Below are 12,137 nucleotides of genomic sequence, written 5' to 3'. Positions count from 1 at the left end.
GGGAATTGAACTCAGGACCTCTGGAAGAGCAGTCAGTGCTCTTACCCGCTGAGCTATCTCTCCAGCCCAAAACTTAGAATACATTTTTTTTTAGTTTATTTTTATTTTAGGTAAGACACCCCAGAAAAGGAGTCAGATCTCATTAAGGATGGTTGTGAGCCACCATGTGGTTGCTGGGATTTGAACTCATGACCTTCAGAAGAGCAGTCAGCGCTCTTAACCACTGAGCCATCTCTCCAGCCCCAGCGTATTTTCTATAAAATATCTCTTATTAATAAATCTTTTCGCCAGGCAGTGGTATCACACGCCTTTAATCCTAGCACTTGGGAGGCAGAGGCAGGTGGATTTCTGAGTTCTAGGCCAGCCTGGTCTACAGAGTGAGTTTCAGGACAGCCAGGGCTACACAGAGAAACTCTGTCTCGAAAAACAAAAAAACAAAAAAACAAAAAAACAAAAAAAAAAAAACAAAAGTACAGAGATGTCCTAGTTGTTAGTTACTTTAAGTAATAGATTTTGTATTGATGATAATAGTTCTACTTAAGGGGCTGGAGAGATGGCTCAGCGATTAAGAACACTGACTGCTCTTCCAAGGTCCTGAGTTCAAACCCCAGCAACCACATGGTGGTTCATAACCATCTGTAATAGGATCTGATGCCCTCTTCTGGTGTGTCAGAAGACAGCTACAGTGTACTTACATATAATAATAAATAAATCATGGAGCGGGCAGAGGTCCTGAGTTCAATTCCCAGCAACCACATGATGGCTCACAACCATCTATCCAGCTACAGTGTACTCACATACATAAAATAAATAAATAAATCTTTTTTAAAAAATAGCTCTACTTAAGTGAGGCAAGCCCTAAACAAAATTCTTCAGATTTCAGAAACATATTTTTCTAGGTATATTCTGTTCCCCTCTTTTCCCATCACCTAGTTAACTCTTTAGTAATGATAGAGATTTCTTTCATCTTCAAAGCTTTATTTGTGCTTATTTTTGTAATAGGATTCTGTAACTAAACTGGAAGAGACACACAAAGAGTTTGAACAATCACATAGAAACTACATAAAAGAAATTGAAAGCTGTAAAAATGAACTGATAGCAGTGCACACAGAGCACAGCAAAGAAAAGGCCATCTTACATAAAGAACTGGAAGAAGCAGCCCGTAAGCACGTAGAGCTGATAGAACAGCTTAAGGCTCAGAGTGACTCTGAGGATAATGTTAAAAAACTACAGGAAGAGATTCAGAGCATGACAGCAGCGTTTGAGGAACAGATTTTATGTCTAGAAAAGCAATTAAAAGCTGCCAGTGATGAAAAACAGCAAGAGATTATTCATCTCCAGAAAGTCATTGAGGACAATGCTCAGCACTACCAAAAAGATATTAATACTTTCCAAGAAGAGATTGTGCAGCTGAGAGCAGCGCACAAAGAAGAAGTTAATGAGCTGGTGTCTCAGATGGAAACATCAGCTAAAGAACACGAAGCAGAAATAAATAAACTAAAAGAGAACAGAGTGACACAGTGTGAGGCAAGTGAGAACATTCCAGAGAAATACCAATGTGAACTGAAAAACTTAAATGAAGGCACCCCAGATGCTAGCCAGGAGAATCAAAATTGCTCTGTGGCCTTACAGGAAGATCCATTTACAGAACAAACAGTATGTGATAAAGTCAGACAATTGGAAGATTCATTAAAAGAACTGGAATCTCAACATAGTATCTTAAAAGATGAACTGACTTATATGAATAATCTCAAGTTAAAACTTGAAATGGATGCCCAGCATATAAAGAATGAGTTTTTCCATGAACGAGAAGACTTGGAGTTTAAAATTAATGAACTGTTGCTGGCTAAAGAAGAACAGGGCTATGTAGTAGAAAAATTAAAACATGAGCGAGAAGATTTAAATAGACAGCTTTGCTGTGCTGTGGAACAACATAACAAAGAAATACAGCGCCTTCAGGAACACCATCAGAAAGAAATCTCTGAACTAAGTGAGACATTGATGTCAGGTTCAGAAAAAGAAAAGTTAGCATTGATGTTTGAAATACAGGGTCTTAAGGAACAGTGTGAAAATCTACAACATGAAAAGCAAGAGGTAGTTCTAAATTATGAGAGTTTACGAGAGATGATGGAAATTTTACAAACAGAACTTGGAGAATCTGCCGGAAAAATAAGTCAAGAGTTTGAAACAATGAAGCAACAGCAAGCATCTGATGTTCATGAGCTTCAGCAGAAGCTAAGAACTGCTTTTAATGAAAAAGATGCTCTTCTTGAAACTGTGAATCGCCTCCAAGGAGAAAATGAAAAATTAACATCGCAACAAGAATTAGTACCAGAACTCGAAAGTACCATAAAGAACCTTCAGGCAGATAATAGCATATATTTAGCCAGTCTTGGTCAGAAAGATACCATGTTACAAGAATTAGAAGCAAAGATAAGTTCTCTTGCTAAAGAAAAAGATGACTTTATAAGTAAAATCAAAACTTCCCATGAAGAGATAGATGATCTCCATCAGAAATGGGAAAGGGAACAGAGACTGTGTGTAGAACTCAGGGAAGCAGCAGAGCAAGCCGCCCAGCATAACAGTGAACTGAGACAACGAGTGAGTGAGTTAACAGGGAAGCTGGAGGAACTAGAAAGAGAAAAGAGCCAAAACGACCAAAGCATCATGGTTCAAATGCAAACTATGACTGAAGACCAAGAAGCCTTGTCATCTAAAATCAAGTCTCTCTATGAGGAAAACAATAGACTACATTCAGAAAAGGTCCAGTTGAGCAGGGATTTAGAAGCTCTTCAGTCTCAACAAGATTTTACCTATAAAGAACATGTTGCTGAATTCGAAAAGAAACTCCAGTTAATGGTTGAAGAACGAGATGATTTAAATAAACTGCTTGAAAATGAGCGAGGTCAGAGGTCATTTGTCAAAACTCAGTTGTATGAGTATCTTAAGCAAATGAGGGCAAGCATTTTAGAGGAAAATGAAGAGGAAGATGTTGTCAAACTTCTACAAGCTGTGGGTGAATCCTTAGTGAAAGTACAGGAAGAAAAACATAACTTGGTCTTTGAATATGATGCAAGAGTATTAGAATTAGAAAGTAAGATTAAGTGCCTTCAAGAGGAGAGTGTAGTTCAGTGTGAAGAGCTAAGGGCTTTAGTAAGAGACTCTGAGCAAGAGAAAATTCTCCTAAGAAAAGAATTAGATGAAGTCACATCAGCAAAAGAGACCCTGCAACTTGATCTTCTAGAAATGAAGAATACTAATGAAAAAACAAGCCTTGAAAATGAGACTCTTTCAACTCAGGTTGAAGAATTATCTCAGACATTACACAGCAAAAATGAAGTCCATAATGAAAAGGCTCTTGTAATAGAACATGAAAACCTAAGGCTATTGCTTGAACAGAGGGAATCTGAACTCCAAGATGTGAGAGCAGAATTGACACTGCTAAAGGTACTATTATTTTGAGTTTTATTGATTCAATAAATCCTTAGCTCTGTTCATAGATTGTAGAAAATACATGTCTTAACATTTTTATAGTCAGAAATCAAAAGTTAGATTATATATAGCATTTAGGTTCCAGCAACCAATTTCTGGCTTATGAATTAATAAGGACTTTGATGTGGCATTATCTCAGTCAAGTGTGACTAGTCATGAGCAAAACTAATCTAGGACAATCTAGAACTGCCCTCAGGACACAGTGCTTTTCTTTTTAATGAACACTTAATCAAAAGAATGAGCTATAGTGGTATTTCATTTTAGTTAAAACTCTAAAATTCTCTTAGAAATTGTGTTGTCAAGTGATGACCATGTAGTCATTTCTTTATTACGTATGTACTTGGGGTGTGTCTGATTATTCATGTTGCTCTTTAGCACTATTTTAATAAAGACCATATACATAATAAATGTAGTGTTGCTTATTCTGGCAATAGAAAATGAAAATAACCCAATTGCTACTTATATATTTTTTGTAGGTAAAGATTTTCTCATTATTAATATGATGACAGTTTTATTGTGGGGAATGAAATGAATTCTGGTTTAGGGGTTCTTTTGTTTTTGTTTTTTTTCTCTATAAAATCTAGGATTCCTTAGAGAAATCGCCTTCTGTAAAAAATGATCAACTTTCATTGGTAAAAGAGCTGGAAGAAAAAATAGGTAACTATGGTTTTATATGTGTTGTCACCATTAGTTAGACAAACATTTTATTAGTGTTTAAGATAGATTGAGAACTATAGTCTCAATTAGTGAGCTATTATTTCCGCAATTGACCTCTGCCATCTGTTTGCCTTCTCTTCCAAATGCCACTTTCTGTCATTTAATCCAAACAAAAAATGCTGTTGCTGATTCTATGAATTAATTTTGAATTTTTTTTACCCACGTAGACATTTTGGGTAATCAGCTGTTCTTTCTATCTAATGGCAATAGCGAGGGCAGACAGGGTCCAGACATTAGATAGAAAGAACTCTGTAACAGGAAGAAGCTAAGTTCAGAAGTTACGTAGGGACACAAGATGATGCTGATATAGAAAGTTCCCTATTTTAAGAAAAATATCACTTCCTTTGGGTCCTGAAGAGTGTAACACAAGAGGAAAAGGTGTTTTAGCAAGAAGTGTGCTTGTCTCTTGTTTTTTTTTTTTTTTAAATAGCATCCAGGAGACCAGAAAGTTCCCAAGGAGTAGCTGATTATAAATGCATTATTGCAGTGCACAGAAGAGTTAAGCCTTCATACATATCTGTTCATTCCTTTTAGTGATTTTATGAACTAGCTCTTTTGTTCCTGCTGAAAGATGAAGAAAAAAAGGATTAACAAGTGTACTGGCTGGTTTTGTGTGCCAACTTGGCACAGGCTGGAGTTATCACAGAGAAGGGAGCTTCAGTTGGAGAAGTGCCTCCATGAGATCCAGCTGTGGGGCATTTTCTCAATTAGTGATCAAGGAGGTAGGGCCCCTTGTGGGTGGTGCCATCCCTGGGCTGGAAGTCTTAGGTTCTATAAGAAAGCAACCTGAGCAAGCCAGGGGAAGCAAGCCAGTAAGAAACATCCCTCCATGGCCTCTGCATCAGCTCCTGCTTCCTGACCTGCTTGAGTTCCAGTCCTGACTTCCTTTGGTGATAAACAGCAATATGGAAGTAAGCTGAATAAACCCTTTCCTCCCCAACTTGCTTGTTGGTCATGATGTTTGTGCAGGAATAGAAACCCTGACTAAGACAGTATTGTATGATGTGCCCATGATTCTTTAGTTTAGTACCCAGATAGACTGGGGAAAGGAGAATGGAAAAGAGTTCAGAATGACTCTCAATTTTCTGTCAAAGATGGTTTAAGTAAAAGAGGATACTCCATTTTAGACTAAATATATGTATCATCACATAGGATGATACATCTGTAATTGAGCATAAAGGTAGAAAGACACCTAGTCAAATTATAGGCATAAAAAAGCCAGAGAGAGAGAGAGATGGATGAGGACCAGAGACAGTTCCCATCTTTAAATTACAGAAACAGCAAAAGGGATTGAGAGAAGCAGCTAGTAGGTAGGAAATCATTTGAACAAAACTCTGAAAGTCAAGCTATGTCCAAGTGACAGCCATGGAAAACCTACAGCCACAGCAGATGCTGCTGATGGGTTGAGTGAGTGCTGAGAGCTATCCATTGAGTTAAGCAACACAGAGAGCAGTTTCCTGGTGTGCTGGGGCCAAGGCCTGATTGAAGTGGCCTTCTAGAAAAAGATGGAGAAGAGAAATTTAAGATTATATATGCAGGCAACTCTTTGAAAGGTTTTGCTCTGTAAGAGGAGCAGTGTGGTTTCTGTTTTGTTTTGTTTTGTTTTGTTTTAATGGTAAAACAAGCATGTTTGTGATATTACACCTCCTATTATAGTCTCTTTATTCCTGACATACTGATGTGTCTCATTTTATTATTCCTGTATCTGTATAATATATATGACTTGCCTGCCATATGCTGTGTGGAGGTCTGAGGTTAACATTCAGGAGTCAGTTCTTCCCTTCTACTGTGGGTACCAGGGATAAAACCCCAGTCCTCAGGCTTGCACAGCAAGCATTTTTACCTGCTAAACCATTTCATCAGCCTTGATAATATGATCTTGTTGCACGTTTATAAACTGTTGAGAAAAAAAGTCCACTGGAAAGGGAGAATCACCATTGTGATGCTTGAGGTGGGAAGCAGAATAGAGTTATATATATGAAACATGGAAGGCCGTGGCCTCTAGTGCACACGTCACTCTACATGGTGCACTCAGAGTGATAGGTGTGGACAGAACTCTTAGCTGCAGTTAGAAAAAGATAACACAAAATCAAGTCCTAAACTCGAGTTTAACTAGAAGAGGTAGTCAAATAGGATGAAGACAGATGTTTACAGTCTGTGCATCGTTCCGTAAATGTGCCTTACACCTTTCCTACTTGTCCTGATTTAAAAACCATCTCCTAAAATCCCCTCATACTCAACTCCAGTTCGTAGGTATTTAAGAAATGACCTTGGAAAATAGACTATTAACAGATACTTAAAACTTAAGTTTTACATAATTTATCCCACTTTGCTAATGAATTAAGGTTTCTGTTTACAAAATAAAGTTCTGACTATTTACCATTAATTTCAAGCTGCAAATTTTGTGTTTAATAATAAAACCATTTCTGAGGTTAAGATAAGTAATTTCACTATTTTTACCTTTTGACTTTTATATATGACCCTTTCATTTTCTATTTTAGAAAGTCTGGAAAAAGAATCCAAGGACAAGGATGAGAAAATAAGTAGGATAAAACTAGTTGCTCTGAAAGCAAAGAAAGAACTAGATTCTAACAGGAAAGAGGTAAGGCAACAGAAAAACCCAAGATTTTAGAATCCTGTGTTGTGGAAAAGCAAGTGTTTCTATTCATAAAAAACACTCACTATATTTCCGTAGGCCCAGACACTACGAAACGAACTTGAATCTGTCCGGTCAGAAAAGGACCGCCTGTCTGCCTCTCTGAAGGAGTTCATCCAAGGAGCAGAAAACTATAAGGTAAAACAGCTGCTTTAATAACAGACTTTATTCATGACTAACAGGTATACTAGAATTATAAAACGGGTACATAAAATCCGTTGTTTTGGCTATTGAAATTTCCCTGTTTTGGTGTTTTGTTTAGTGTACATAAAAGGTTAGTCTTTGGTTTTCATCTGGAATTTTTTTTGTCTGTCTGTTTTAGACAGGGTTTCACTGTGTAGCCCTGGCTGGTCTGGAAACAGAAATCTACCTAGGTCCCAAGTACTGGAATGAAAGGCATTTGCCACTTAGAAAAGTTAGCCTTTAAATAGTGCGTTTAAATTATTGTTCCTTAAAATTAAAATCCATTGGGGGATTTCCTCATGATAAAATGTAAGGAAAGGACAGCTTGCTGCGATCTAGTGTGTTCACAGTGAAGAGAAGATACCTGATATTCCAGATAGGGCTAGAAGGAATGTAGAGCACAGGTTATTGAGGGAATATCCTTATTTAATAGCACGAGACTATTACAATTTTCCAAATCTAACAAGATCACTAAATATAAAATAAATACTACATTTCTTCACATATTTATTCATTCAACAATATTTATATCTGTCCTGGTTATGGACAGATGATGGTCAACAGCAAACTTTCCTAAATTCCCTTACTCTTAAATTCTAGTAACAAGTAGACAAAAGGACAAGGTAGATGCTGTATAAGAAAGGTGACTAGGGAAAAAAGGAACAGAATTCTAATCAGTCTCAGATTAACAAAACGTAGAGACTCCAACACATATGACAGGCTGTCTTTCAAATATTTCACCTGTCTTATATGTGTATGTTCAGAACAAATAGTAGAAGTATCTTATCATCATCACCAGTGTACAAGTGGGTCTCTAAAGCACAGAGACTCAAGGCCACTGCCTTAAAAATCTTAAGATACTAGTAACATTGCAGAGCTGTAGTCTTACCAGTTGTTCCCATTCTGTTCGTGCCCATTAAGTTATACCACAGAAATTTGCAAGCAGAAATTAGGGAGGTAAGAATTAGAAAGATAATTGAAGTAAGCATAATCTTGTCTTTATTACACTACACACACCAAAGTAAATTCTATATGTATGAAACATTTTTAAATAAAATTCTCAGTACTTTGCTGACTTCTGGTATCAAATTTTTTTTTTATAAACTTAAAAGCAATTTTTGAATTTACAAAGTAGAAAAATTGAAAAATTAAACTTATACCTGGTTTAATTGTGGAGAAAATTAGTAGATTATGGTTTTATAAAGTGTAAAAAAAGCAAAGCCCTAATGTAACTGACCCCTAAGAAAGGAATAAGCTCATATTTAAATTTTAAAGTATGTTCTTAGTGGATTTATAAGGTCATATATATTAAGGGTACTATTCTTTTGTCATATTGCCAAATGCTAGTTTTCACTTTTACATTTTCATATTAAGTATTTTAAGAATCTCAAATGTGCTCTTAAGATGGCTTGATTATATGTTCTGACCTAGTAAATGCTTCATCACTTAGAGTTAAATCTTGTCTTTTATTGAAGAATCTTCTTTTAGAATATGATAAGCAGTCAGAACAGCTGGATGTGGAAAAAGAGCGTGCTAATAATTTTGAACATCATATAGAAGACCTTACCAAACAATTAAGAAATTCGACTTGCCAGGTAATTTCAAATTGGATACATTTAGACAAGCAAATTATAGTAAATACATTTTAATCTCATTTTCTCTTGCAGAAGAAGTTAAACTGTAATCAGAAGAAAAAATTTTTTTCATTTTTTTGGATTAGGAAAATAATTTGACTAAATAGGTGTCTTAGTTAGGGTTTTACTGCTGTTAATAGACACCAAGACCAAGACAATGCTTATAAGGACAACATCTAATTGGGGCTGGCTTACAGGTTCAGAGGTTCAGTCTATTATCATCAAGGTGGAAGCATGGCAGTGTCCAGGCAGGCATGGTGCAGAAGGAGTGGAGAGTTCTACATCTTCATCTGAGGGCTTCTAGGAGAAAACTGGCTTCCAGGCAGCTAGGGGGAGGGTATGAAAGACCATGCCCACAATGACATACCTACTGTAACAAGGCCACATCTCCTAATAGTGCCACTCCCTGGGCCAAGCATATACAAACCATAACAATAGCTAACAGTATCCTGTTTTATTTTATTTTTTTTAAAGATTTACTTATTTATTTCATATATGTGAGTACACTGTCACTGTCTTCTGACACACCAGAAGAGGACATTGGATCTCCATTACAGATGGTTGTGAGCTACCATGTGGTTGCTGGGAATTGAACCCAGGGTCTCTGGAAGAGCAGCCAGTGCTCTTAACGGCTGAGACATCTCTCCAGCTCCCACAGTATCCTGTTTTAATTAAACCTTTCTTACTGTTCAGTTGTAAGGGTTGTTATTGTTCATTTTAGGAGCACACCATTACTGTGCATGAGCTTGAAGACATCAACTAAACCTCAGTCCAACAGGAATTATTTGTTTGGACTTTTTATTTTTGCTTTTTGTTCTTTTTTTTTTTTTTCTTTAATCGTTTTTTACAGTCCAGACTTTATCCCCCTCCTTGTCCACCTTCCAACTGTTCCACATCCCACACATCCTCCCCCATCCCCTGTCTCCAAGAGGATGTCTACTCCCCTACCCCACCAGACCTCCCTACTCCCCGGGGCCCCAGGCCTCTCGATGGTTAGGTGCATCCTCTCTGACTGAATCTAGACCTGGCAGTCCTCTGCTGTGTATGTGTCAGGGGTCTCATTTCAGCGGGTGTATGCTGCCTGGTTGGTGGCTTAGTGTCTGAGAGATCCCAGGGGTCCAGGTTAGTTGTGACTGTTGGTGTTTCTACAGGGTCTCCCTCCTCCTCAGCTTCTTCCAGCTTTTCCCTAATTCAGCCACAGGGGTCACCAGCTTTTGTCCATTGGTTGGGTGTAAATATCTGTATCTGACTCTTTCAGCTGCTTGTTGGGTCTCTCAGAGGGCAGCCATGATAGGCCGGCCCCCTTTTGTGAACACATTATAACATCAGTAATAGTGTCAGGCCTTGGAGCCTCCCCCGTCACTGGACCTCCTTTCCCTCAGGCTCTTCTCCATTTTTGTCCCTGCAGTTCTTCCAGACAGGAACAACTCTGGGTCAGAGTTTTTGATTGTGGGATGGTCCTAAGAGTCTCTCACATTCCAGGTCTGTGGTACTTTCTGGGGGGTCCCCCCACCTCTTACCTCCCGAGGTTGCTTTTTGTTCTATGGAAGGTTTTTGCCAGGTCAATAGCAACAGTGATTGTTTTTTTAAACTTATTCTTGACTTAACAGTAATCTGTATGATTAATGGTGAAATCAATTTCATTCCGCACTGATGTTCACATTACACATTTCATCTTCTGTATGTATCTACTTTGTATTCCCAGTAACAAGTCACTTGTATTCCAGTGTGAAAGACTAACTTCAGACAACGAGGATCTCCTGGCTCGAATTGAGACCCTGCAGGCTAATGCCAGGTTATTAGAAGCACAGATCTTAGAAGTCCAGAGAGCCAAAGGAGTAGTAGAAAAAGAACTGGACGCTGAGAAACTTCAGAAAGAGCAGAAAATTAAGGTAAGAACAACCCAGAGACCGGTTCCCATACATACAATAGGATTTTAATCACATATTGCTTGAATGAACTATCTTACCGAGTACATTTATGAGTACAATCTGGATAATTCTTTAATATATGTCAACTTTACATTGGAGAATCTGTTCTCGTTTTATATACTAGCCATATAGTTTTTAAAGTTTTGAAACATTTCCAAAGTCTTATGATTTGTGTATTGAATGCATTTTGTATATAACGAGCGTCTTCTCTAATGTTGATTGTGTTGTGGGTTGTGTATTTTAGGAACATGTCAGTACTGTGAGTGAGCTCGAAGAACTCCAGCTCCAATTTCAAAAGGAAAAGAAGCAGCTTCAGAAAACAATGCAAGAATTAGAGCTGGTTAAAAAGGTACAGAAGGGCCGGGCAGTGCTGGCAGATGCCTTTAATCCCAGCACTTGGGAGGCAGAGGCAGACGGATTTCTGAGTTCGAGGACAGCCAAGGCTACACAGAGAAACCCTGTCTCAAAAAAACCAAAAAGAAAAAAGAAAAAAAAAGATACAGAAGGAGTCTCTAGAGAGAGAACTCAGTGCCTGCTTAGTGCTGAAAGCCTGGGTTTGATTCCCAGGACCTCAGAAACTAGGAGGTCTTCATAGGACAGTATAGCTCATACTGCTGCAACCTATACATGTAAAAAATATCTCAAATATTGGCTGTAATACTAAAATAACCCTTTATAAATTGTTAGCCTCATCAAATTAAAACTTGAGCTTTATTTGTTCTTGTCTGTTCAGAAGAACGTAGGCTCATGAGTTTACTTCTTTCTGTATGTGTGCTTGCTGTATTGTATAACACATGATGATTTAATTATTATCAAAGCTTACAATTAATTTTAATTCATTTCTCTCCACTTTTTAAAAGAATATTCCATAAAAGACATTTTAAGAGTTACCTCAATATTAAGATTTCATAAGTAAGAACTCCATAAGACTAGAACTACTTCTGTGGGTAGTTAAAGTTAGTCAGGTAGAGTTCAAAAAGTTGAGTTTTAACTGTTAGAGAACACAATGAAATTAGAACTGTGAACTATTGAGTTTCTCACTTCTTCATTGTATTATGTCCATGCTACCGGAAAACATAATCAAACCTGCTTGCTCCTGTGGCATGGTTATAGCACTTTCAAAGACTAGTTGCCCTAGTAATATATGTCTTTTATAAAATGTGCAGGATGCCCAGCAGACCACATTGATGAATATGGAAATAGCAGATTATGAACGTTTGATGAAAGAATTAAATCAAAAGTTAACAAACAAAAACAGTAAGATAGAAGATTTGGAGCAAGAAATGAAAATTCAAAAACAGAAACAAGAAACCCTACAAGAAGAAATAAGTGAGTAAAACAATTCCCTTTACTCTATAAATGCCTCAGAACATAAAGAGAACAGCCTGAGTCATGCATTCATACAAGCCTGTCTGCCTGTCTGCCTGTCTGCCCTGCCTGTGTGCCTGTCTGCCCTGTCTGCCCTGTCTGTCTGCCCTGCCTGTGTGCCTGTGTGCCTGTCTGCCCTGCCTGTCTGCCCTGTCT

The 12,137-nt window shown here is 37.7% G+C and overlaps 1 protein-coding gene across 5 annotated transcripts in view; it reads left to right on the top strand.

The window, feature by feature from the left end:
• The window catches only part of Gcc2 (GRIP and coiled-coil domain containing 2), a 54,026-nt gene that overhangs the window by 15,198 nt on the left and 26,691 nt on the right, over positions 1 to 12,137 (top strand). For all 5 annotated transcript variants that reach the window (XM_031346741.1, XM_031346740.1, XM_031346737.1 and 2 more), the window contains 8 exons: positions 1,003 to 3,447; positions 4,077 to 4,149; positions 6,711 to 6,811; positions 6,905 to 7,003; positions 8,524 to 8,643; positions 10,410 to 10,574; positions 10,858 to 10,962; positions 11,780 to 11,942. In XM_031346741.1, coding sequence (XP_031202601.1) covers positions 1,003 to 3,447; positions 4,077 to 4,149; positions 6,711 to 6,811; positions 6,905 to 7,003; positions 8,524 to 8,643; positions 10,410 to 10,574; positions 10,858 to 10,962; positions 11,780 to 11,942 — 3,271 coding nt within the window. The remainder of the gene's footprint in view (positions 1 to 1,002; positions 3,448 to 4,076; positions 4,150 to 6,710; positions 6,812 to 6,904; positions 7,004 to 8,523; positions 8,644 to 10,409; positions 10,575 to 10,857; positions 10,963 to 11,779; positions 11,943 to 12,137) is intronic.

Source organism: Mastomys coucha, unplaced genomic scaffold (assembly GCF_008632895.1).
Source record: "Mastomys coucha isolate ucsf_1 unplaced genomic scaffold, UCSF_Mcou_1 pScaffold3, whole genome shotgun sequence".
Classification (NCBI taxonomy): Eukaryota; Metazoa; Chordata; class Mammalia; order Rodentia; family Muridae; genus Mastomys; species Mastomys coucha.
This window is presented reverse-complemented; position numbering and strand designations above follow the sequence as displayed.